At 35.7% G+C, this 22539-nt stretch overlaps 1 protein-coding gene across 13 annotated transcripts in view; it reads right to left on the bottom strand.

Moving 5' to 3' along the window:
* Positions 1 to 22539, bottom strand: part of TRAPPC9 (trafficking protein particle complex subunit 9) — a 542043-nt gene that overhangs the window by 273150 nt on the left and 246354 nt on the right. For 12 of the 13 annotated variants that reach the window (XM_075141098.1, XM_075141106.1, XM_075141108.1 and 9 more), the window contains 2 exons: positions 17395 to 17548; positions 6932 to 7022 (listed from right to left, as the gene is read on the bottom strand). In XM_075141098.1, coding sequence (XP_074997199.1) covers positions 6932 to 7022; positions 17395 to 17548 — 245 coding nt within the window. Of the gene's footprint in view, positions 1 to 6755; positions 7023 to 17394; positions 17549 to 22539 lie in introns of those variants that run through there. The other variant, XM_075141109.1, reaches the window with a different exon arrangement.

The following is a 22539-nucleotide window of genomic DNA, read 5'->3' as shown; positions in this document are numbered from 1 at the left end:
GATGATTACACTGGTAGCTCAGAGTAACAATCAAATCCTTTCCAATCACTTCAGACAGCTGAACTTCTAGCAGATTTCTATGTTACTAGTCTCAGAACAGATAACCTTCTTTTCTGGACTACATTTCAGCCATTTCATTTACAGTACTCTGGTTTTTGAGATTATCGAAAGATTATAAGAAAGATGGAGAGAGACTTTTTACCAATGCCTGTAGTGACAGGACAAGGGGCAATGGTTTTAAACTGAAAGAGGGTAGGTTTAGATAGGACATAAGGAAGAAATTCTTCACAATGAGGATGGTGAGACAGTGGAACAGGTTGCCCAGAGAAGCTGTGGATGCCCTGTCATTGGAAGTGTTCAAGGTCAGGTTGGATGGAGCTTCGAGCAACCTGATCTAGTGTCCTAGACAACCCTGCCCATGGCAGGGGGGCTGGACTAGATGATCTTTGAAGGTCCCGTCCGACCCAAACCATTCTATGATTCTATGATTCTGTGTAGTAGCCTGATCTCTTTTTGGAGAGATGGTGGTGCTTATTTTTGAGCCATCAGCATATTTCATCAGTTTATTCCTCCTCCTCCTATCTGCTTTCCTTTTTTTTTTTTAAGCAAAAATCACTAATGATTCACATTGGTGAAACTGGTCCTAGACCAATACTTAGACAACTCCATTAGTATTTATTACTCCATTTTCCCTCCCGCCTCTTCTCACTGCTTTGTTAGAAATGCTGGACCTGCAGCTGCAGCTACCAGTTCTTTCAGAAATCTGAGATGAAGTAACCACTGACACTCCACCCAACCTGTCTCAAGCTATCTGTGTTTACATAAGAGGTTTTGTTAGTTTATTTTCACTTTAGGGTGCTTTCTTTAGTCTTAGGATCTTTTCTTTGAAATCACTACTGGTCCAGTTATGTCTGAAACCCTTTCTCTACAAGCTTTTCCTCTCAGTTTAGAGTAACCAAGGCTTCGATAGGAGTTAGAAACAACAGCTGATTTAAAGTATATCACACAATAGCATGTTTTGACATGCGAGAACATTATTCGTGTGCCAGATGCCCTAGTTTTATCAAGTTAGTCCATTTTTTCAATGTACTACCTCAGTCCCTTAACACTTCCCAGTAACTAAAGCATGTTGCTTGTTTGACATTGCCAAAATATCCTCCAAAACAGCCCGCACACAAGCTGTTAAGATATGAAAGTGTTCCCACCTCTCTTGCATCTTAAAAATAAAAATGACAAACCTGAAGATTTTTCTAAATGGATGAGAAAGGTTGGTTACCTAGTAAAATCCATTTACCACCAGATTGTTTCTCAATTTTGGTCTTCCTATGAATCAGACTGTGATTCTCTACCTTATAGACAGCTTACTCTTGAGATTTTCTGGCTAACACTCTTGGTTTCATCTTTCTAAGGATGATAATGGCCAGTCTACTGTAATTCTAAAATAGAAATAATTAAAGAATATTTTAGTTTGAGGAATGAACAGAATAACATTCATAATTTTTTTGAAGGGCAGACCTTCATATACCCTGCTGATCTCTCCATATTTCCGAGCTTATATCTATATAATCTACATGCTCCTGCGGAGGGCCTATAAGGGGTTTGTTTATTAAAAGAGAAAGTAAAACTTCTTCCTTACAGTTCCCCATTAAAACTATTCTTTGAACAAACATCCAAGACAGCCTTGGAATTTCAAATATAGGGGAGGAGCAATATTGTAGGACTGTCCCAACCAAAACAAAACTGTTAACAATGATCATGTCTGCAGAGATGTGGCTCTTTTTAACTAGGTCCTTGGGGACAACAAGCTGTCAGGGTGTCAAGACGGCATCCAAAACACAGTCTTAGAGATGTATCATTTCCTCATCTACTCACTAACAAAGACTTTAAAAAATTTTCCTCTGTATTCAGGATGCGGTGATTGGACGCTGCTGCAGTCCCTAAGAGTTAATCACATAAACTGTGGAAAGAAAGATTTAATTATGGTCTAAGGTCAGACTGGAAAATGCAAAATAAAATGGGTGAGTAGTTTCAGTAATTAATTTTAAGATCCATGAAATATATAAGCTGTGAAAATTGATTCTGATTTGGTGCTCTCTAAAACATACAATGAATTATTACGACAATTTATTTTAAAAGTAATGCTTCCATAAGATGTTTTGTGAAACTTAAGCAGACAGAACTTCAGAACAAGTTGTCATGAACCACATGCTCATAAAATACTTCAAAATACTTTTACATCTACATCTCCTATTGATTCCAACTACCTATGAGGGACAATTTAAAACCACCCTTCGATTTTGAGTTTTTGAGTTTTCTTTTTGAGTTTTCTTTTCTCTACCTATAAGTAAACAATTAAGACTTTGGTTACTAACTATCACTTTTCTTAATTATGATCTGGAGAGCATTCAGCAACACTATTGTTAGTTTTCCCTTCAAGCACATACTAGCAAATGAAACGAACTGCATTATGAAAAGGTATCCATGATTAATTTAAATGTTATAAACTGTCTTGATATTCATGTTTATTATGAAGGAAGAAGTGAAGAATGAATGAAATGAGTGAATGAAATAAAAGAACGAATGAAAACAAAAAGGTATTTCTGGATTTTGCCCATGGTGAAGCTTTACCAATATATCGTTCTCAGAATATTAACGCAAATACTCTTTAGAGTTCATATATAATCATGGGGTTTCAGTTATTCAGTTAGTTTCTGCAGAGAAAGAAAAGCTAGGTATTTGCCCGATATATTGAAACATTTAGCATGTTTAGATTTGTCTACAGTTCTAAATTCCTAAATCAAATTTCTCTAATAAATCTTCACTCTTATAGATATGAGGATCATCAGGAAAAGATTTCTTTACTTTGTGGTTGCAGGCAGCGAAGGAAGTTAAGTTTATTTTGCTTTATGTAGGAGAATTTAGAATAAGTTTCTGTTGCGAAATTTGTGTAGAGCATGCAAAGTATTGGGAACCTCTCGCTTAAGAGGTACTTCTCATTCGCATGTAGGAGTATCCTGAGTCCAGCCTATTCCAGGTTCAATCAACAGTCTATTTCAAACTCAGTCTATTTCAAGTTCAATAACAACATTTTGTGCATAGCGTTTGTACCTATGATCATTTTCCTATGAAATGCAGAAGAGTACCATCAAACTGGTAAGTGTTTGGTCTCAGAAATTTGCTTGCTTGCAAAACTTATCAACATAAATCAAATAAAGATTGAAAAAGTATCACACAGCCAGCAACTAGAGATGCCTCCATCTGATCATTTTCAAAACTAACCAGAGAACTTGCACAACATATGCCTTTGAAGAGTCTTGGTTCTCCTCATTAAACTTTGCAGGCTATGTTTCCTTGACTTGATTATATTAATATATTCACCTTAAAACCACATCTATTCCTACATTTGGTTTGCTGCCCAGCAGTAAAAAGAAAATATGTCATAAATTTTAAAGAACATTGAACTTGCTGTGTTGAACAAGATTATGTTTTTCAATTATGTGTGATTTACTAACCTCCCTAATAGACAACTTCATTTTACAGAAATATCCTAAATCTTAAAATCAATTTTAATAACATATTAAGAATTCTCACTCTAGCCTTTGACATATTTTCTTTTTTATGATTCCTCATGTTTGAAATACTTTTCCCTTCCCCAGTCATTTAATTATACGAAATCACAACCAACATGGTTCAATAAAAGACACTTTTTTCCTCTATCTGACAACCGTCAGAGCTGACTTTTAACCCTTAGACCAAAACTTCAATGCTACTAAGTTTTAATTCTACTTTTTACCTTGCATTTAATGAAAAAAAGACAGGATTGTCAAATTTACATGAAAAATTGTTTCAATATGCTTTTATAATTTTAGAAATGTAATATTAACTGTAATATGAATTAAATATGCCAAATTTAAAAGGAATTTTGAAGTCCAGCTTTTACAAATTTGAACAAGAGCCAGTCATTTTTTTAATCAAAACCATGTTAAATATTCATTCATGTTTCAATGTGAGCACTTCTCATAAAGTAAACCCTCTATGTAACCATCAATATAGTAAAAGCCTTGAATAATTATAGAATCAATTTTATTGCATAAAACTAAGGCAAAATTTTCAGCCAATATATGCAAAGATTATATTACAATGATGGCTAGTATTAAAGGGCTCACATTAAACCACAAGTTATTCTTAACATACAGAAAAGCAAAACTAAAAGCAAAGCAAGGCTGTGACTACAGTGTTATGATGAAGAGAAAAAAACATCTGATACTATCATATTACAGTATTTTTAAAGTAACTTCTTATCAATGACATCAAAATATTGGATGAGGCAGGACGAGAAAAGAAAATCTGTAGACTATTGCCTTATTAATTATATATATTAAGATTATAGTTCTCTTTTAGTAGAAATGTTAACAGTCAAAGAATTTTTAAGATAGCTTGCATAAGTTTATCTCGTTATTGGTACTCAGTACAGACCACTACTACAAAAAGAGCTGATTCTTCCAAGATAGTTAAGGTCAATCACTTCAAAATATCAAGGAAAAAAACACAGGAAAAAGAGAACTCGCATTACATCTTAGATGATTTTAAACACATAACACTTTACCATGCCTGTAAGTGTTGAATAGGAAATACATTCTGGCACCGAAAGACAATTTAAATTCCGAAAGGCAGCATGTCACACTGTCTAAATACGTGTGTACACACACACATGCAGACACACACTCTTGATTGTCCAGACATTCCAACAACTCATTACTCCCACCTACCAAACTGAAAAAAACAATCTTTTCATTCCTTCTCCATCCCATACATTACTAAAACCAAAATTAGCCTTTATTGCCATAGTACACTTTCTGGAGGGACCGCAGTAGCTTTCCTCATGATGAATCCACGTAGGGCTACCTGGCTACAACATTGTGAAACCAACTAGCAAAGATCTAACTGCTGAATATTTGAAGTTATGGTTAATTAAAAGAAACTAAATTTTTTCCATTGTTTTTAATTTTCATGTTTTGCTTTTGTTTTCAAGTAAAATCAGGCATTTAATCAAAATGTCCTTTTCAATAATCTCCACAGTAAGCTACAGCTTCTACATGGACATATTTTTTGTGTTATACAAAATAGATAATATATGCAATAGTAATTTCAGATTGAGAAAATATTAGACATAAAAATAAAGTAGACTTCTGCAAAAACACTATTTTCTGCCACCAGGACTTTCAAAAAGGACATGTCATATATAAATCGTGGCAAATCAAGTATTTGAGATCCCACAGGATCTCCCTTTGCCTGCTTTACGTAATGGAGAAAATTAACATGTAGGCTATAATCAACCAAGAGATTGTGCTTCAAAAGATTTTCCATTTATGAGGCAGACAATATCACAGAGTTTTGTCTGGTGTTCATACATTCTGAAAACGAAAGTAACCGGGATTCTTTAACTGAATTAAGCAACAAGCTGAGAAATTACCAACTCCACAGGCAATCAGATTTTATGGTAAATCAGTGTTACATTCATGTTTTCCAACTAGTGCATCAAAGTACCTATGACTATCACCATTTAGGCAGGATACCAGATACAATCCTATGACTCTAAAAGCCTCTTTTACTAAGAAAATAGTGGAATTTGGCATGAAAAGAAAATTAAAAGAAAAAAACCAAGAAAACATGAAAAGAAAAAGACTACGGTTTTCATCCTTAAGGCAATCTCCCATGCAAAAGTGCCAAGGGAAAATTTCCAAACGCAGAGCCCAGGTTACAAACATGTTGAAGGTCAGTGGCACTCCACAGACTAAGATGATTCTCAAGTGACCTGTGACCTCACAACAGGCATCTGACACAAACCTCTCAAGACCAGGGCAATCATAGCCAAAGCCAGTCATACAAGCAAGTGCTACAAAGTCCTTGAATCCTCTGAAGAACAGAGGCCAAATAAGCATGATTTCAGAGACACATGATTATGGTTAAAGTTCGACATGTTTACAACAAACAACTTTAAACCATTACCGGTTTTAATCTTCTTATCTATAAACAAAGTACTTAAAAGTTTTAACATATGGGTTGAGGATGGTCCACGTGCTTGAAAAAAAACACAAGCATTTAAAAGACTACACAAATACTAGAGTTGGGGATCATTTTAGTTTTAATAGTTAACGCAGACAACAGTGATGGATCATTGTTCCTTAAAATTGGTCCTCTCTAGGTCAGCAAATTAATTAAAATAAGGAGTATAGAGTTAAATTTGCTTTAAAAGCAAAAGCTTTGAAAACAATTTTCTGATGAACTGGGGACTTTTTCTGAAACTTGTAACTGACATAGAAGTGTTGGGGATAAACCATCCCATGTTCCAAAGCCTCTGAACAAGCCTTGTTAAGAACCTCAGACAGAAGTCACATTATTACAACTCTTCAAAATTAAATTAATTCCGTATTTCATTGTTGGAACATAATTCTAAATGCAAAATTAAGAAAAATTGTTCTTCCTCACTACAGAGTAATAACTTTTTCTGTACCTAAAAAGTTAGTAACACAAATGTCTAGATCATGATAAGAAATATACCACAAAGTATACTATAATTCCATATGAATCTATTTTAGAGAAATTACTTTAAAAACATACAGCCAGGCAAAGGGAAAATTAAGTAGCAGCCACCTCTCATACAACACAACTAGGACTGCAAATTACAGGGAAAAGTGCATACTCAGATTTCGTATTTACTATCACTGAACAGTGATACTTAAAATAAATTTCAATTTTACATCTCTCTTCAGCTAAGTAACATATCTAAAGGAAAATAAAATTCCTAGCAAATTCTTCTGTATCATAGATTATCAGTAAATGAAAACATTATCATCATTCTCATGCTGCTAAAAATTACAAGGTAGTATATCCCCTAAAAAGATCATCAATAGATTTTGACATTACTCACCCCACTGGAGAGGAGCCAACTGTAGATGCTCCAAGACCAGTTGATTAAGAACACCTTCCACGCTTGCTTCTCCTTCACGCTTCAAGGAAGGGTAAATTTGAATTAAGGAAAATTTTGTTTCAGAGAGAAAAAGAGCATGTGATACGTACAACTTTTATTATTGCATATCAAAACTGCAAGCTAGAGATTTATTAAAGGTTAATGTTATATATTTGGTTTATTAACCCATGTATTGGCTAACAATAATAATTAGAGCAGTTGATATCTTCAGAATACAAAAATTTAATTCCACTGAGGAGTGTTAAATATGAAGATGCAAAGGTGAAATGTACCTGTACCGTGGTAAAACACAAGGGGAAAAAAGTCTGGAAACTGTAAAAATACAGAACCTGTAACTATGTGGTGCAGGATCAGAATTCAAAATGACAAATTAAGAGCAATCTGAAAACAAAAAGGATAAAATTTAATAAAGCAATACAAAACAGAACAAATGTGGGCTAGGAGAGCTTTGAATGCTGGCTCGGTGCCAGTTCTGTGGAGGTACAGGGATGTTAGTCAATGCAGTGACAGTGTCGTTATCGAGGGCAAACATCATGCCAGAATTGCACACGCACATAACCCGTAAGCGTCCCTTTCTACTCACTCCTGTATAAACTCAGTAAGAACATCAGACTCAAATGAGAAAAAATTAGGAAATGTTCTTACTCTAAGGACAGTGAAGCACTGAAACAAACTGTTAGGAAAATCAGAATCCCCATTTTTAAAGGGCTTCAAAACACATTACACAAGTACTAATATAAAGGCTTAGGCAATATCCAGTGTAACGCAAAATAATATTTTCCATTTAAGCAAATTAATAATAATTTCATGTGCGATGCGTCAACCAAGATAACATGTATCTGTAACAGGAAGAGCACTGGATTTCTTTTTTCTAATTCCCTGACTTCAGAAAGGCACTGAGTACAAAGAGCTTTGAAGCACATGCAAATGTCAGCACTATTGCTGCATTCACTGGCTTTGGTATGATTTTGTACCACAAGAAGCCGCTATCTCGGCTAGGTTGAGAGGAAGAAGTGGAGGTGGAGCAAGCACAGCTCCTTCACGGGCACACGTACAGCATATGAGCGTCTGTGTACTTATACTGGAACTCCTCTGGCAAAACTTCTATCGTCTTTACAGCTCGGCTCATGCTTTCCCAGAATGGGAGCATCACACAGAAACAAAATTCAAGAGAGAGGCCGGATCCTCTCTGAGACCTGGAAAAAATCCTTTACCAACTTTGTAATCTTCAAGTGAAACAACTACAGGTGAAGTGGTGTCCCACAATAATTAAGGGCTAAGCGCCTAGCAAGATTGATCAAGGTTTCAATCAACAACTCCAAAAGTACTTCCTCGAAAATACATTAAAAAAAATAGAAGAATAGATGAGCTTTTATAAACAGCTCCTAAATGTGAACAGTCCTTTTTCTGCAAAACTCTGGAAAGAGAGGTACATCATCTGACTGATAAAGTGTATGTTCTCATCTGTGTCATTTAAAAGAAAATTAGCAAGTACTGCAGATAACTAATTTCTACCACAGGACATAATTTTACAGGCTCTCCAGGAGATTTAAAAGAAAACTCTTGAAACCCCAGATTAAAATGAGATCTAACAATCAGTGATTGCGACTCAAGAGCTCAAGGAGATGACAGAAGAGGAAAATCAATACATTGTATAGCATTCTCACAGCTTTTTTTTTTTTAATAATTCTCATTATACCCTGAAAAGTGTCTTAAATAGTTTTTTTTTTCCCTAAAAGGACTACAAATGAAGAATTCACAAACCCCAAGGAGTCTGAAAGCCATAAAAACCATTAAAGAAAAGCACCTATTTGGAAAACTGAAGGCAGCAAATATCACCTTAGAAAAACATTGCTGCTGAAAAATAAGACCCAGGACGCCAGCACAACAGAATCATTTCCATAAACCAAACTATAGGATAGAGAATACATAATTTGGATTACTTCATAGATACAGCAGATAAATAATGCTGTTATCACATCTTTAATGTAAGGAATATAAGTGAGAGAAAATACTAATAAAAAGGCAGTATTTAAAAGAAGTTTTAAAATAGAGTGGATGCCATTAACTGTAACGTTAAACTAACTTAACTGTAATTTACTTACAACTGGCTCACAGTGGTATCTGGAATATTACAAATTTTTACTGCTTAAAGCTCCATGGAAAGCTTAATGTCTCAGATGATACCATTATAAAATGACTATAAAATAGGTGATTCTCTATACTTCTCATTGGTAAATGCTATCAAAGTAGATCCATGTATTCATAAGGAAAACACATTTTGCAATTTCAAATTCAACACAACTACAAATTATTTCTGAAGCCAACTGCTTCTTAGATTGGCTGCAAAAAGTATGCATACCTATACATCAACTAATAAAAAAATGACATACCTACACTTCTTAAATCCTGTGTCCAGTTTTGGTTCCCCAGTTCAAGACACTGAAATACGGGATGAAGTTCCCTGGAGGGTTACCAAGATGATTAGGGAGCTGGAGCCGATAACATATAAAAAGAAGTTGAGAGAACAGGGTTTGTTTGGTCTTGAGAAGAGGAGAAAGCCTAAGGAGACGTTTTATTGCTGTTTATTATAGTGGGAGGGTATAGAGAAGATAGAGCCAGACTTCTTGGAGGAGCATAGTAATACAAAGAGGGGCAATGAACACAAGTTGCACAAGGTATACTGAACAGGTTCCTTCCAACCTAAATTATCCTACAATAAATGTAACCTCGTTGTCTTCAGATTATTCCACAGCAAGACCTGGCAGTGCCAGTGGCATTCAGTGCAGTATTCAGACTGCCCCACAGATATGGCAAAATAGACTCAAACATAATGTAAATGCCTAAGTTGGACAAATCAATTCAGAAAACATGCTTTCCCTTGCCAGCAAAAGTACTTAGTTTAACCAGTACCTAAGATCTTGCCCTCAGAGTATCTAGTCCAGCTTAAGCTCTGCTGCCAAGCAGACTCAAAGACAAAAATCACTGAAGTTGACAGAGAAGCTCAGTATAGTTGGTATAGTCTAACCATTCCTAATGGACACAAATAGCATTGAATCTCATATCATTGATCTTTGTCTTCTGACAGTATATCACGCAATTACATATAATTGCTCATTATAGTGCAAATACAAACTGAACACTGTAGCAAACTCATCGCCTTGGAGATGAAAAGCAACCAAAATATGCAGGAATAAAATGTCAGAGCAAAAAGAGAGAAAAGCTTTACTCAAGAGTTTGCCTATTTTCTAAGACAAGCCTTTAGAAGTCAATGAAGGCAAAGCAGTTGGAACAGGGGGTGCCAAGATACCCTTTCATTCCTAGCTCTAAGTGGAACCTGATAAATGACAAAAGTGTAAGGTCCAGAATTTAAAATTCATTGAAAAAAACTGCACACATAAACAGAAGAACAGACAAAGTTAAGTTTGACCTTGCAGAATCTATCTACTTAACTAAACCTCCAAGAATTTTGCTGAAATCTCACTGTGATTACAAACCTGCTCTTCCATAGGAGTCAAATTCTTAAATGCCTTTGTTGACCCAGGACTCACTTCCAACAGTCAAATCTGTGTTATTAACAACACATGCATCAGCCAGGACTGAAACTGTTGACTTCCAGTTTCCAGTGCAACTGTTCACATTTGGCAGTTCAAGACATTTTCATTTGCACAATCAAAGGAGTTTCAATGGGGGTCTCAGAGCTAATGAACACACAACTACCAGATGCTGTTTAAAAAAAAAAAACAACCCAAAAAAACCCAAATTCTAATTTTTCACAGTAGACACCTTTATTTCACATTTCTTTAGCAACAGATTGTAAATGATATAAACTGTTTCATACCGAAAACCTGAATGACAGTCAAATGAACTAGTTATTTCCTCAGGGAAAACTTTGGTCTTTTATACTGTCTTGATTGTCTAATGTGTAGCTGGGTACCCACAATTAGAACACAGCATGTTATCTAAAACCTACTGCTTAAAAAGACAATAGATTTTAAAAAATGGTTTCTATCTTAAAGTTACTCATGTTTTTTCTCTCTGCAGCATCCACATCTTGCATCCTTGTAAAAAGATTTATTTGCAATAACATATTTCTCAGTTCCTTTGCAAATAAATACAGGTGGAAGTGTGCACACAATCATAAACAAATTAGCAAATGTTCATAAATAAAAATTATACTAATGAAAAACAAATTTAAATGATTAATGATCACAGTTTACTTATAGCAGTAGCCTTAGTCATATTTTAAGCTTCTGCTTGATTATTATTGTGGTACTTTATTATTAAAACTAATTACATGCAGTTATTGAGGTTCTTAAATAATAGTTACTTTCGCAAACAATTGTTGATGCTAAGAAGCTGCATGGAAATGTAAAGCTCCATCCAACTAAATGATTTCTAAGGAAACCTTTACTGATGTACAAAAGTTCCGCAACATGCAATATTCTCATAACCAAAGATTCATAATTATGATCAAGATGAAGTCATCAAAAGCTGAATAGACAAAAGAAAAGTAAATTTCAATAACAGTTATCAGTGGTTTGCTGTCAAACCCAGACAGCATATCAAATGCGATGACTCAAGGTTCTGTCCGATACATAATAATTTCAAAATTCTGATTTGCTACTTAGATGATGAAATACAAAAACATTCATAAAATTTATGTATTTGGAAAAGATGTCAGTGTTCACAAACCTAATAAATGAGTGGAATTATGAAGATCACTTAGATGAAATTCAATGAAGAAAAGTTCCAAGTATTACCCTGGAAGGAATCAACAAATCTATAAATAGAAGTTGGGAATAATTATTCAGTCAGTTATGCTGGACCACATGCAAAAAAATCAATCAGGCATGGGACACTTGCAAAAGAAGTCAAGAATATTTCTTAGAGCAAGCATCATATCTGAAACATGGAAGGTATAGCTTTTATTCTATGAGAAACCTCACCTGAAGTATTGCTTCCAGCTTTGGATCCCCCATAGTGAGAAAAATATAGCTATACTGCAGAACAACATCAGCAATATGACTGAAAGAAAATGTGCTTTGAAAAAATGTTGGCAATTAGGTTTAAATATAGAAAAGAAAAAACTGAGCAAGGCACACACAGAATACAATTTCAAAAATGTAAGAAAACATTGCAAATAGGACAGGGTTCATGTAAATCACAGAAATTAATGCTGAAGTAAGAAAAAAATGTGTAACCATTAGAAAAGTTAAAAATGGAACATGATATTTAAGGTGGCACTGGAATTCTCATTTTTTAAAGGCTATTAGGGCCAAGTTTAGAATATTTTCAAGAAAATGACTGCAAAATGTTATAGTCTCATTTCACCGTGCTGTGGTTTAACCCGGCAGGCAGCCAAATACCACACAGACGCTCGCTCACTCCTCGCCCCCCCAGTGGGATGGGGAGAGAATCGGAAGGGTAAGAGTGAGAAAACTCGTGGGTTGAGATAAAGACAGTTTAATAGAACAGAAAAGGAAGGGGAAAAAAAAATAGAATATACAAAATGAGTGATGCACAATACAATTGCTCACCACCCGCAGAGCAATACCCAAAAAATAGCAATCACTACTTCCTGGACACGCCTACTATTCATATACTGAGCATGATGTCACATGGTATGGAATACCCCATTGGCCAGTTGGATTAGCTGTCCCGGCTATGCTCCCTCCCAGCCTCTTGTGCACTTGGCAGAGCATGGGAAGCTGAAAAGTCCTTGACTAGCAGGGTACTTCACAACAACTAAAACCATCAGCGTGTTCTCAACATTCTTCTCATACTAAATCCAAAACACAAAACACAAAACACAGCAGAGGGAAGAAATTTAACTCTATCCCAGCCGAAACCAGGACAAACTGAAATAGCAATTCTTTCACAGTACGTTAGAAAACTTTTCTGGCTGCAATCAAACCTGGGGAGAGCAGGAGACAGGGGGAGGAAAAGGATTTTAGTTTTCAATGGTCATTCTCTGACCCAGCCCACTGCGTGGCTGCACAAATCTCAGAATAATTTATATTGAAAGGCAATTCCAGAGTCACTGTCCAACCCTGTGCTCAAAGCATGGAAAATATTGAAATTGCATCAGGCCGTTCAAGGCCTTGACCAGAATTTTTCAGTATCGTCAAAGACATCAATTTTACAGCACTTTCGGACAACCTGTTCCATTATTTGAGCACCCTCATTGTGAAATGGATTCTTCCTAGTACCTAACCAGAATTTACCTGGCTGCAACTTGCTACAGTCATCTCGTGATATGCCTTGCTTGAAAAGACAGATTCAACTCTTGGGCTTTGAAAAGGTTGCCCCTGGAGGTCCATCAGCTCTCCTGGACCCCATGCTCCTGAGGGCAGCCTCCTGTGCAGTCCTGCCTAACGGTTCCCCAAAGTCTCGTCTCCTAAAGTCCAGAGTCAATATCCTGCTACTTGCCTTCCTCACTTTCCTTGGAATATTAAACTCCACCATCTCAGGGCGACTATAATCAAGGCTGCCATCAAAATTCACCCCTCTAACTGGATCTTCATTATTTTCAAGTAGCAGATCCCACACAGCACATGCCATCCAGCACCTGTACACAAAAAGTGTCCTTAAAGTACTCCAGAAATCTCGTAACCCGCAATTGGAAGACTTCTTCCAGTTGTTAAAGAATCATCCAGCTTCGCTTCTTGATTGGATGGTCTGTAACAAGTGCACACTGCATCACCCTGTTGGACTCCTCTGTTCTTGATCCAAAAGCTTTCAACTGTCCCATCGCTCATTTCCTAACAATTCTCTGTGCACTTCATCATCTCTGCCCAACCTTCCTAAATAACCCATACCCACCTGTCAATGCACCATGTTCACGCAAACTACCAACTATGTCTCTGAAATCCCAGTGACACCAGAGCTCTGCAACTGCACATTGACCTCTAATTCCTCCTCCCCATGCTTTTGCAAGTTCAGGTGTAAGCATCTGACATGGGCTTTCAATCACACTTCAGGATCGGTTCGGAGATCCTAACCCATCACTTTCTCCTGCCCATGCTTCCCCCTTCTTGCACTGCTCTACAGGCTTTGGGGTCCATCCTGCAAGGCACCAAGTTTAAAGCTAGACTTACTAGACTAGCAAGTCTGCTGGCAACGACGTTCTTACCTCACTTCATCAGCAGGTTGACAAGAGGCACTCAGAGCTAGAGGACAGAGAAAGACTGTTCATTAAGCAGCAGCAAGAGTTATGACAAACTAAAATAGATATAAAACTGAAGCATAAATAACTTCTCGATGCTACCCCTAGCCAAACCTTTCTGTGCTTCCTATGAAAAACCCCTTCTGCCATCTGAACATTGATAAAACTTCGTTTATTCTTCTAAAAATGAGGATCACCTGTATGTGACCAAATTCTCTGAAATAATTTTGAACATATTTGAATTTCTGAAGTCAAAATGTAGATGGCACCACAGAGCATGTAAAGACCGCAAGGAGAAGTTTAACCTGCCCTTCATCTTTCACATGGGTAACATGACGTTTCTTAACTCAAGATTTTGAAGAAGTCAGATACAAAGTATCAGTAAAAAGGTTAAAATCTTAGAGCACTCAGTAACAGACACAGCACTCTAGAAACTTCAAAGGACACTTAGTAGAGATGCCTTGATCCACGAGTCAGAATGCATAGAAGGTGCCTGAAGAAAATATAAATTTTATTTAAAAATATTTAGAAAATATGAAGAGAAGCATAATTTGAAAATATTAGCTACCTTAATACTACATGTGCTCCATCTGTTCAAATCCTGTGTTAAAACAAACCCCAGTTGTTAAGCTGATACCAGATGCCATCTAACAGATGCTAAAAAACAAGACAACATGTTCCTAATTTAAATGATCTCAATACACCTATAATCTCAATGATACACTAAATTACATTACTCCACAATTTTTCTTAATTGAAATGGCATGGCAGTAAGCTTTCTCATCAGAAGGTCTATTTTCCTAGTAATTTTCATTGTATCAAAAATGTACAAAGATTGAATTGAATAATATGCTGTGTTGCCTTTACCTCCTGCTTTCAGCCCTCCAAAAGTATATGAAAATCAATGAAGTTTTACAATACTTTCACAAATCAAGTACTGAAAATCTCATCACTTGAAACCCTGAATATTTCAATGGATAAAGCCATGGAAAATGGACTTCCCATGCTGGAAAGTACTTCTGGTGCTCCTCAAGACATACAGATACAACCTGAAATCCTCATCCTTTGTGAACTATTTTTGGCCCTCACAGGAGTTTCATATAACTAACTTTTCACTGCAGTCAATGTAATCCACACACTTAAAATTTGAAGCTTTTGTTTATGTGATGGTTTCATACGGTATCAACCAATGCAGTAAGAATTTAAAGAATTGCAAGCTAGATAATACAGCCCTTCCCTTGTAAACAATAAGATTACTTATAACAAAATTGTCTGAACTGTGTTCTCTAAAATACACATTCCTCCTCTCATGCATGTACTTAGCAGAGAAGGACGAGCTGGAGAGCTCAAAGTAGTTCAAAGATGGTAGACACCAAAGAGATCACTCGGTCTTACCATTCAAAAGACTTTTGCAAAAATGCCTTCTCTAGTACGAAATATAAGCAACTATATCCCTTTTTATTTTTGCAAATACTTTTTATCTCTTGGCTGCTTTTAGGCTGGCTTCTGAAGGAAAAAAAGGCTTGTGCAGTTAAGCTATGCATCCATTTCTCCGTGTGTCTGTCCGTCAGTATGCCTGAAACAAACCCTGCTGGCCAGTGTCAAATTACGCTGGTGGGAGGACAGATGTCTCAGAAACGAAGTTTCTCAAACTTAGCAGAAGTGAGAAGAGAATTTTTTTTTTTTACTGGTTCACATCTAAATGTTGCTATTAGAAATAAAAGGATGAGAAAGACTGATTCTAGTCAGGACATGAAACCTGGAAAACAACGTACACGTTTCTTCAAGAATTTTTAAGTACATGTGCAATTTGTTGCCTTTCATTAGCATAGTTTTAGTTCTAGGAACAGAGAGAACATTCATAACTAATCTTAAAAACACAGAAACTGATGCTTGCACTGAATTTAACACACAGAATTCATGCATTGTTCTATTGTTTTTCTAAGGTACTGACTTACATGTCAGCCATGATAGTTTTGGTATCAAAATTGGATTTAAATACGGAACACAGAATGGATGTAAACAGTGTTGCTTAGCAACAGAAATGAATGAGGATGTATTTTTACACCCTGACAAAATTATTACAACTATGCATTCAATTTCAGTGTAAGAATTCAACTATGCTATCAAAGAATATTTATATCTTTCCATAACACAGAAATTTTCGAAGTGAGTTTTGGTTAAATATTGACATTTTTGCATAAACAGAACTCTTTCTGAAATGTTGCTTAGGGAGCCTGGACGGAACCAGGCACAAGGAATCTCTTTTATGTCTCAAGTCTTGCCTTTGACAAATCCTGTGCAGCTCATTTAATAATTAGTAATGAAAAATCATTTCGGATCACGAGATAAAAGTAACCTTAAAAGTACAAAAAGATGAACCACGATTTGATTGTCACTCTTCTCTCATTTTCTGCCACCCACTATCATGTGAATTTGAGGATGATCTGAGTGAAAAACATAAATATCCTGGAAGATGCTGAGTATCAGCTCATGGCTTGGAGGGCTGTTGGCTGCACAGAATGTTTCCCTGATGAAAATCATGAAAAAGTGTATTTCTGACAAGCCAAACACAAGATTTTTTATGGAAATCATGACATTTACAGCAACACCATTGGTTTAATTTAATTCTAAACCGAATGTAATTTCTTATTAATAATCATAAGGCGATATTTTACTGCATTTAGAATGATTATGGGGATTTTATGTTTAGAATGACTAAGTCATCACGCAAGTCCTTTCTAAGCCTTAAAAAGCCTACCCGAGATTAGATATATTACTAAATCTGTAAAAAGGACTTGGAAATAAATTATTCTAATATGTTCTGATTTGCTCAAATTTAATTAAATATATGAAAACTCTCTAAATCCAGCTTCATGTATTTCTTCATGATTCAGTTACTCGGTGTGGGGGAGAATAGAAAAATTTGACCCTATAAAATTACTACTCATCAATCCTAACTATACTTCCTCAGTTCCCTAGAAGTTGGGAAAAACACACAGGATTTGTGGCAGGCTCAGTGACTCAGAAAAAGCCATTATAGTAAGACCCAAGCATCGTCTAAATAATATACAGCACAATTAACCTTAAAGAGTCTATAATTATGATAAGCTTCATAGTTCTAATTACTTTTCTTTTCAGTAACAGTGCTATAAAGTGCGTCAAATTATAAAATAAAATGTGTCATAGGGCATCTTTTTATATATTTTTTAAGCAAGTATTTATGAAAGGATATAATTTTCCAGCAAATATCCAGCTTGCTGTTAATCTCCAGACCTTTTGCTTGTTGCCTTTCTTCTTCCAGCTGCTTTGCATTTGCAAACTGTGTCCCATCAGTAGGGGATTCTGGGAAGCTCTCAAAATTGAACTTGTCAACTTGGATAGCCATACTGTAGCAAAGGGAAAAGAAAGAGAAGAAAAATAGGATTTTTACTATAACAATTTTACAGATGTTACTTCTGCAGAAAATGCAGACCACTGTGAAACCAAGCACTACAATATTAGTATATTTGTCTCAGTGGCATGTAGTCTGTATACTAATGATATATATGATTTATGCTACTGAAAACAGAAAACTGAAAACATTGTCTAAGCCTATTGACGATGGTAAGATTTTTTACAAAACATCAATCAACATCTTAATGCCTTTGTAAGTGGTACACAAGACATCTGTTTTGCAGTTGCAACCAGTTGATCGTATTGTGGTTCTGCAGAGGTTCATCTGCCTTCACTCTTGGTATGTAAAAGCTCCTGGTGTGCTTAAGACTTGCTGAAAAAAAGCAACAAGACTGGTGCAAATGCTGATGAACATACTATATAAAGCAGTTCATTAATCCCAACCTATACACAAGTGAAGCAAAATATTATATACGAAAGCGTCTCCTGAAGTGAACAGTAACACACTTAGAAAGCCATGTGCACTTCATTGGTTTTACAAGCCAACTTCCTAAATTTTTCTTTAAAAATTTCCTTACAAAACTCAGGAAGGAAAGACAAAATAACCACAGTACTAGGGCCTAAATATGGCTCTTGACTTTCTCTTTAAGAAGATACTTCCATCTTGCTTAATATATCTTCATGAATTACAGGCAATATTAATTACAATATCATAGTATAATTCATTGGTAGTAAATGGTTAAATAATTGCTTTATTAAATGTACGGTAAGGCATAAAAGCAAATTAAATTAAATATATTACGCTGTAATGCATACTAAATACTTATATGTTAAACCAGAATCACTAATCTAATATAAAAGGGAATTTAGATCAGCTCACATCACATGAAATGTGGTTATAGCCGATCTAATATACTGTGTTGCCAAAATAGCTTTAATTTCCTGAATCATCTGAAATAGAAAAATAATTAGGGAAGAATCAAAATATATTGCTCTTGAGACGACTTTGCACTTAAGGAAAACAGAAGACCAAGCAACAGCTTTGAAAATCATTCATGATGAAATGCAACTACAATCTAAGAAGGGGTATGGGAAGGGCATTTCACAAAAACAGAGGATTACTATTATTCCTTTTTCTGTTTCTACATATAAAGACAGAAACATATTCTATAAATGTTGCCAAAAGGAAAACACTAGTAACAAAAGTCAACAAGAAAGGGCTTTGAAATCCCCCCAGATGAGAAGAGATTTTCTATAATTAGCATTAATTTAAGAGAATCTTGACTCTAAAAGAAACTGGGAGAAAATACATGGCAATTACAAGAACAAGGAATAATCTAAAGCTTATGAAGTTTACTGTGGAAAGATGAATTCAAATAGGCCCACCATGCTTCACCCTGAGCAAAAACTGGAGATCTCAGGAGAAGCTATTAATGGTCCAAGACGACCTTCATCATTAAAAAAGTACAAATACAGCACTGAGATAAAGGTGGCACAATTACTGTTTCTGTAAGCTACCTCTTCTGCAGACTGTATCTTTACTGATCTTCACATTTAAAAATCAAAAAAGGCAGAGAAATTAATCTATTCCTCTCTAAAGGGTGTTTTTGTTTTGGCTATTTTTTCTACAGCAAGAGATCATTAAGAGTTCTTCATTTGCATGCAAAGACCATCAAGTGCTAGGCATATAAAAAAGCTAACATGAGCTACAAAAGTGTATCACAGTAACTACTGGAATCAAGCCAGAAATAAAGAATGTAATGAAAAACACCTAGATACAATCGGTAGACCGGATTTAAAAAACAAAAATCAGGCCTGAAACTATGGCTAACAACATCAACATTCTTACTGGCATTGAAGTATGATTCAATTCTGCAAATGCCAGTTGAGTTTCCTGGATTTTGCATGGGCAATGCATGTGGAAGGCAGAGATGCAACTGGAAGAAATCATTTTTGCCCTTGTTTCCAAGATTACTTCATCACTCTGTGGTACATGAGCAGATGCAAACTCAGTACTTCATTTCTATTATATACACAGTACTGCTTAAATTCTCACATAAATACTCATAGTTAGTTACCTGTAGTCATATTTCAACAACAAATTATCTTAGTTCCGAACAGTAAAACATATTTAGAATCCATCTCCCAACGGACCTGGAAAACAGCTCTCATCTAATTATTGTTCCACACTTTTCTAAGTGAATGATATATTAGAAAAACATTCCTGCCTAACAATATTTAATATTTAATTGAGGGCATTCAGATTGCATTCTTCTGTGAATGGATCATTACTGGCAATATGGTAATTTTTTTTCTGGAAATTAAATACGCATGTAAGCACTTTTTTCTCCCATAGTCTACAATAAATCCGTATCAGCTTCAGGAATACAGCCTAGATTACTCTTAACAACAGTTCATTGCACAGCTCTGTTTGAAATAACGTTCATTAAGCTCTAAGGTATGGAAACTTTAGTAAATACGGCTCCTAGTACTCAGAACCTCTACTAATTTTTCGAATTTTTTAACCATGTTTTTATTTATACTGTGTATACTGTAATTAGCACAGTGACACCTCATGTCCCGTGAGAAAATACAAAACCACCCCCAACAACATACTTGCCAGCTAGAGAGTGAAGAGGTCTGAGTGAAAGAGAACTATGGAGAAAAGAATACCACACTAAACAATATCACAAATACAGCTGTAGGCAGAATATATGAAAGCAACAAACATAAAATAAAATTTTTCAAGACTATGGTTACACTCAAAGTAAAGCATGACAAAATTAAATGCTAGCTCTTTTTCTTAAATCTATATGCCTTTTATCATCAGTATTCTGCTTCCTCTTGTCCTAAAAATATTCGGATCGGTTTTTGTCTCTGCATTTTTATCAATAATGTTGCTTCAGTATTTATTCCTCAGCCTATGGAACATGTAGTAAATTGGAAGGCTTTACACAAAAATCAAAACAAAAAATAAATACCATAACCTAAATCAGTCACTCATCCTTAAAAATTTACCCCTACACAAACATAGCTTCTTTGCTTCACTTTAATATGATGATTTCTCCCATCTCAAAAGATGCATTTCACCAGTGAGGTATCAATGAATGGACAAACAAGTCCCAAAGCCAGTTGACTGAAGGAGAAAATGGATAAGCTGGACATTGGATTACAATCACCAAGTGAAAAAGGTTTTTCAATTTTTAAGTGATCTGCAGAGATCACATGGGCTTTATCCTAAAAGAAGCAGAAGACAGTGAAAGGCAACCTCTTGACATTGCCCATCTTTGTCACTGTGCTGTGCATCAAAATAATGAAACTGAAATGTATTTTAGCCGTATAAGTCTTCCTCCACTTCTGTCTACAGTTACTTTACAACCTATGTTTCTTGTCAAGAGTTCTCTGCACTTCTTTTTTGTTGTGATATACAAGAATCTATAGAATCTATAGAGAAAGGCATAAAAAAAAGACAATTCAGACTGAAACAGGCATTCAATTTATTACAAACAGCTAGAATAATGTGCAAGGGTAATATACACAGTACCTTGCCCTTTACAGTAATTATGTATCAGGGAAAATGTAAAAGATCTTAAAACTCAAAAGTTTAAACATATACTTGCTCCAGCAAAAGGGATTAGAACTTCATTTTAACCCTCTTTGCCTCGTGGGTAGCTATCTAAATTTCCTACAAGAAGAGTTTTCAATAAATCATGAGATATTTGTATAAAAACACTGCATTATGTAAAAATATTAAATAGCCAATCCTGCAAATGCAAAACAGGTTTTGTTTCTCTCTGGCTAACCTTGCTTGTGCGGGAGGAGGGATAAAGTAACAACAACACAGTTTTCATGAATAATGAAACAATCATGTTTTGAAACTACTGGGTTTTGTCACAAAACGAGCCCAAGCCGTTGTGACAGCTACTCAAGACAACCAAGCATTGTTTACAGGGATGCAAATTATTCAAATACAAATTAAGTGAATAAAGAGGAAAAGGTCAGCTCATTGGCAATGCCGATGATATGTCTGTATGGTATCATCTCACGTCACCTGTCAGGATTACTTACAGGGAAAAAAATAACAAACCTTCTGATGGTGCAGCAGACATTTCAATGACAGTATCTAAAGTCCTGTTAAAGCAACAGTACAGAATTATTAAAGACACTGGATAGTTCTTTTCGCCACTTCTCACAAAATGAGTTTCAACTTTACTGGAAATAGTAGTCCATCCTGACAACAAAATGCACAACAGAAAGGACTTTGTATCCAGAAAAAAAATTTCCTGTAAATGGCATCATGACTACTCCTGAGCCAGTGCCTTGCACATCCCTCTTTACTAAAGCAGTGCCAGTTAAAACTAAGCAACACCAACAGTTTCACAGAAGTGGCAAATAGCAGATAAAATTAATAAGTGAAAAATTCAGTAAGGGAGTATTGCCTGTAGTGCTATAAACTCCTGCCTCCTGCGCTGCGCCCTTGTTCCTGGCAGGAAAGCAGGAAGGTCCTAGGCATACCCTATCCCCCAGCGATGCATCTCGGCTCTTTTGATGTCCTCATCTCTTATAGGAGGATGAATCTATAAAGTGAAATTAAATATGTCACACTCTCCAAATAAAACAGGGTTAAAAGCAGGCATGGTATTAAAAGAAAAGCACCAATCTGGTTAACATAACTAGATTTCATCTTTCATTAAGTAAATAAAATACTGCTGCTTAGGTTGGAAGCATAAAATCTAGAGATAGTCCTTATTCAATTATCTTTAGGAAGAAACAATATAACAGGAACCCAAAAACTTTTCCTTATGGCTAACTACCTACCTATTTGAATACTATCATCCATAGATGAATTTGCAAGCTGTTTCCATAATGAAGCTGAAAGAAGGCAGTTGGAGACTTTATTCAATATTATGCTTCCTGTTTATCCTCCTTTCTTATGTAAAGTAGACATTTGGGACACAGAGCCAGACCGTGTTACTACTACTTA

This window comes from Calonectris borealis, chromosome 2 (assembly GCF_964195595.1).
Source record: "Calonectris borealis chromosome 2, bCalBor7.hap1.2, whole genome shotgun sequence".
Taxonomy (NCBI): Eukaryota; Metazoa; Chordata; class Aves; order Procellariiformes; family Procellariidae; genus Calonectris; species Calonectris borealis.
The sequence above is the reverse complement of the archived record's forward strand: the minus strand, read 5'-3'. Positions and strand labels throughout refer to the sequence as shown.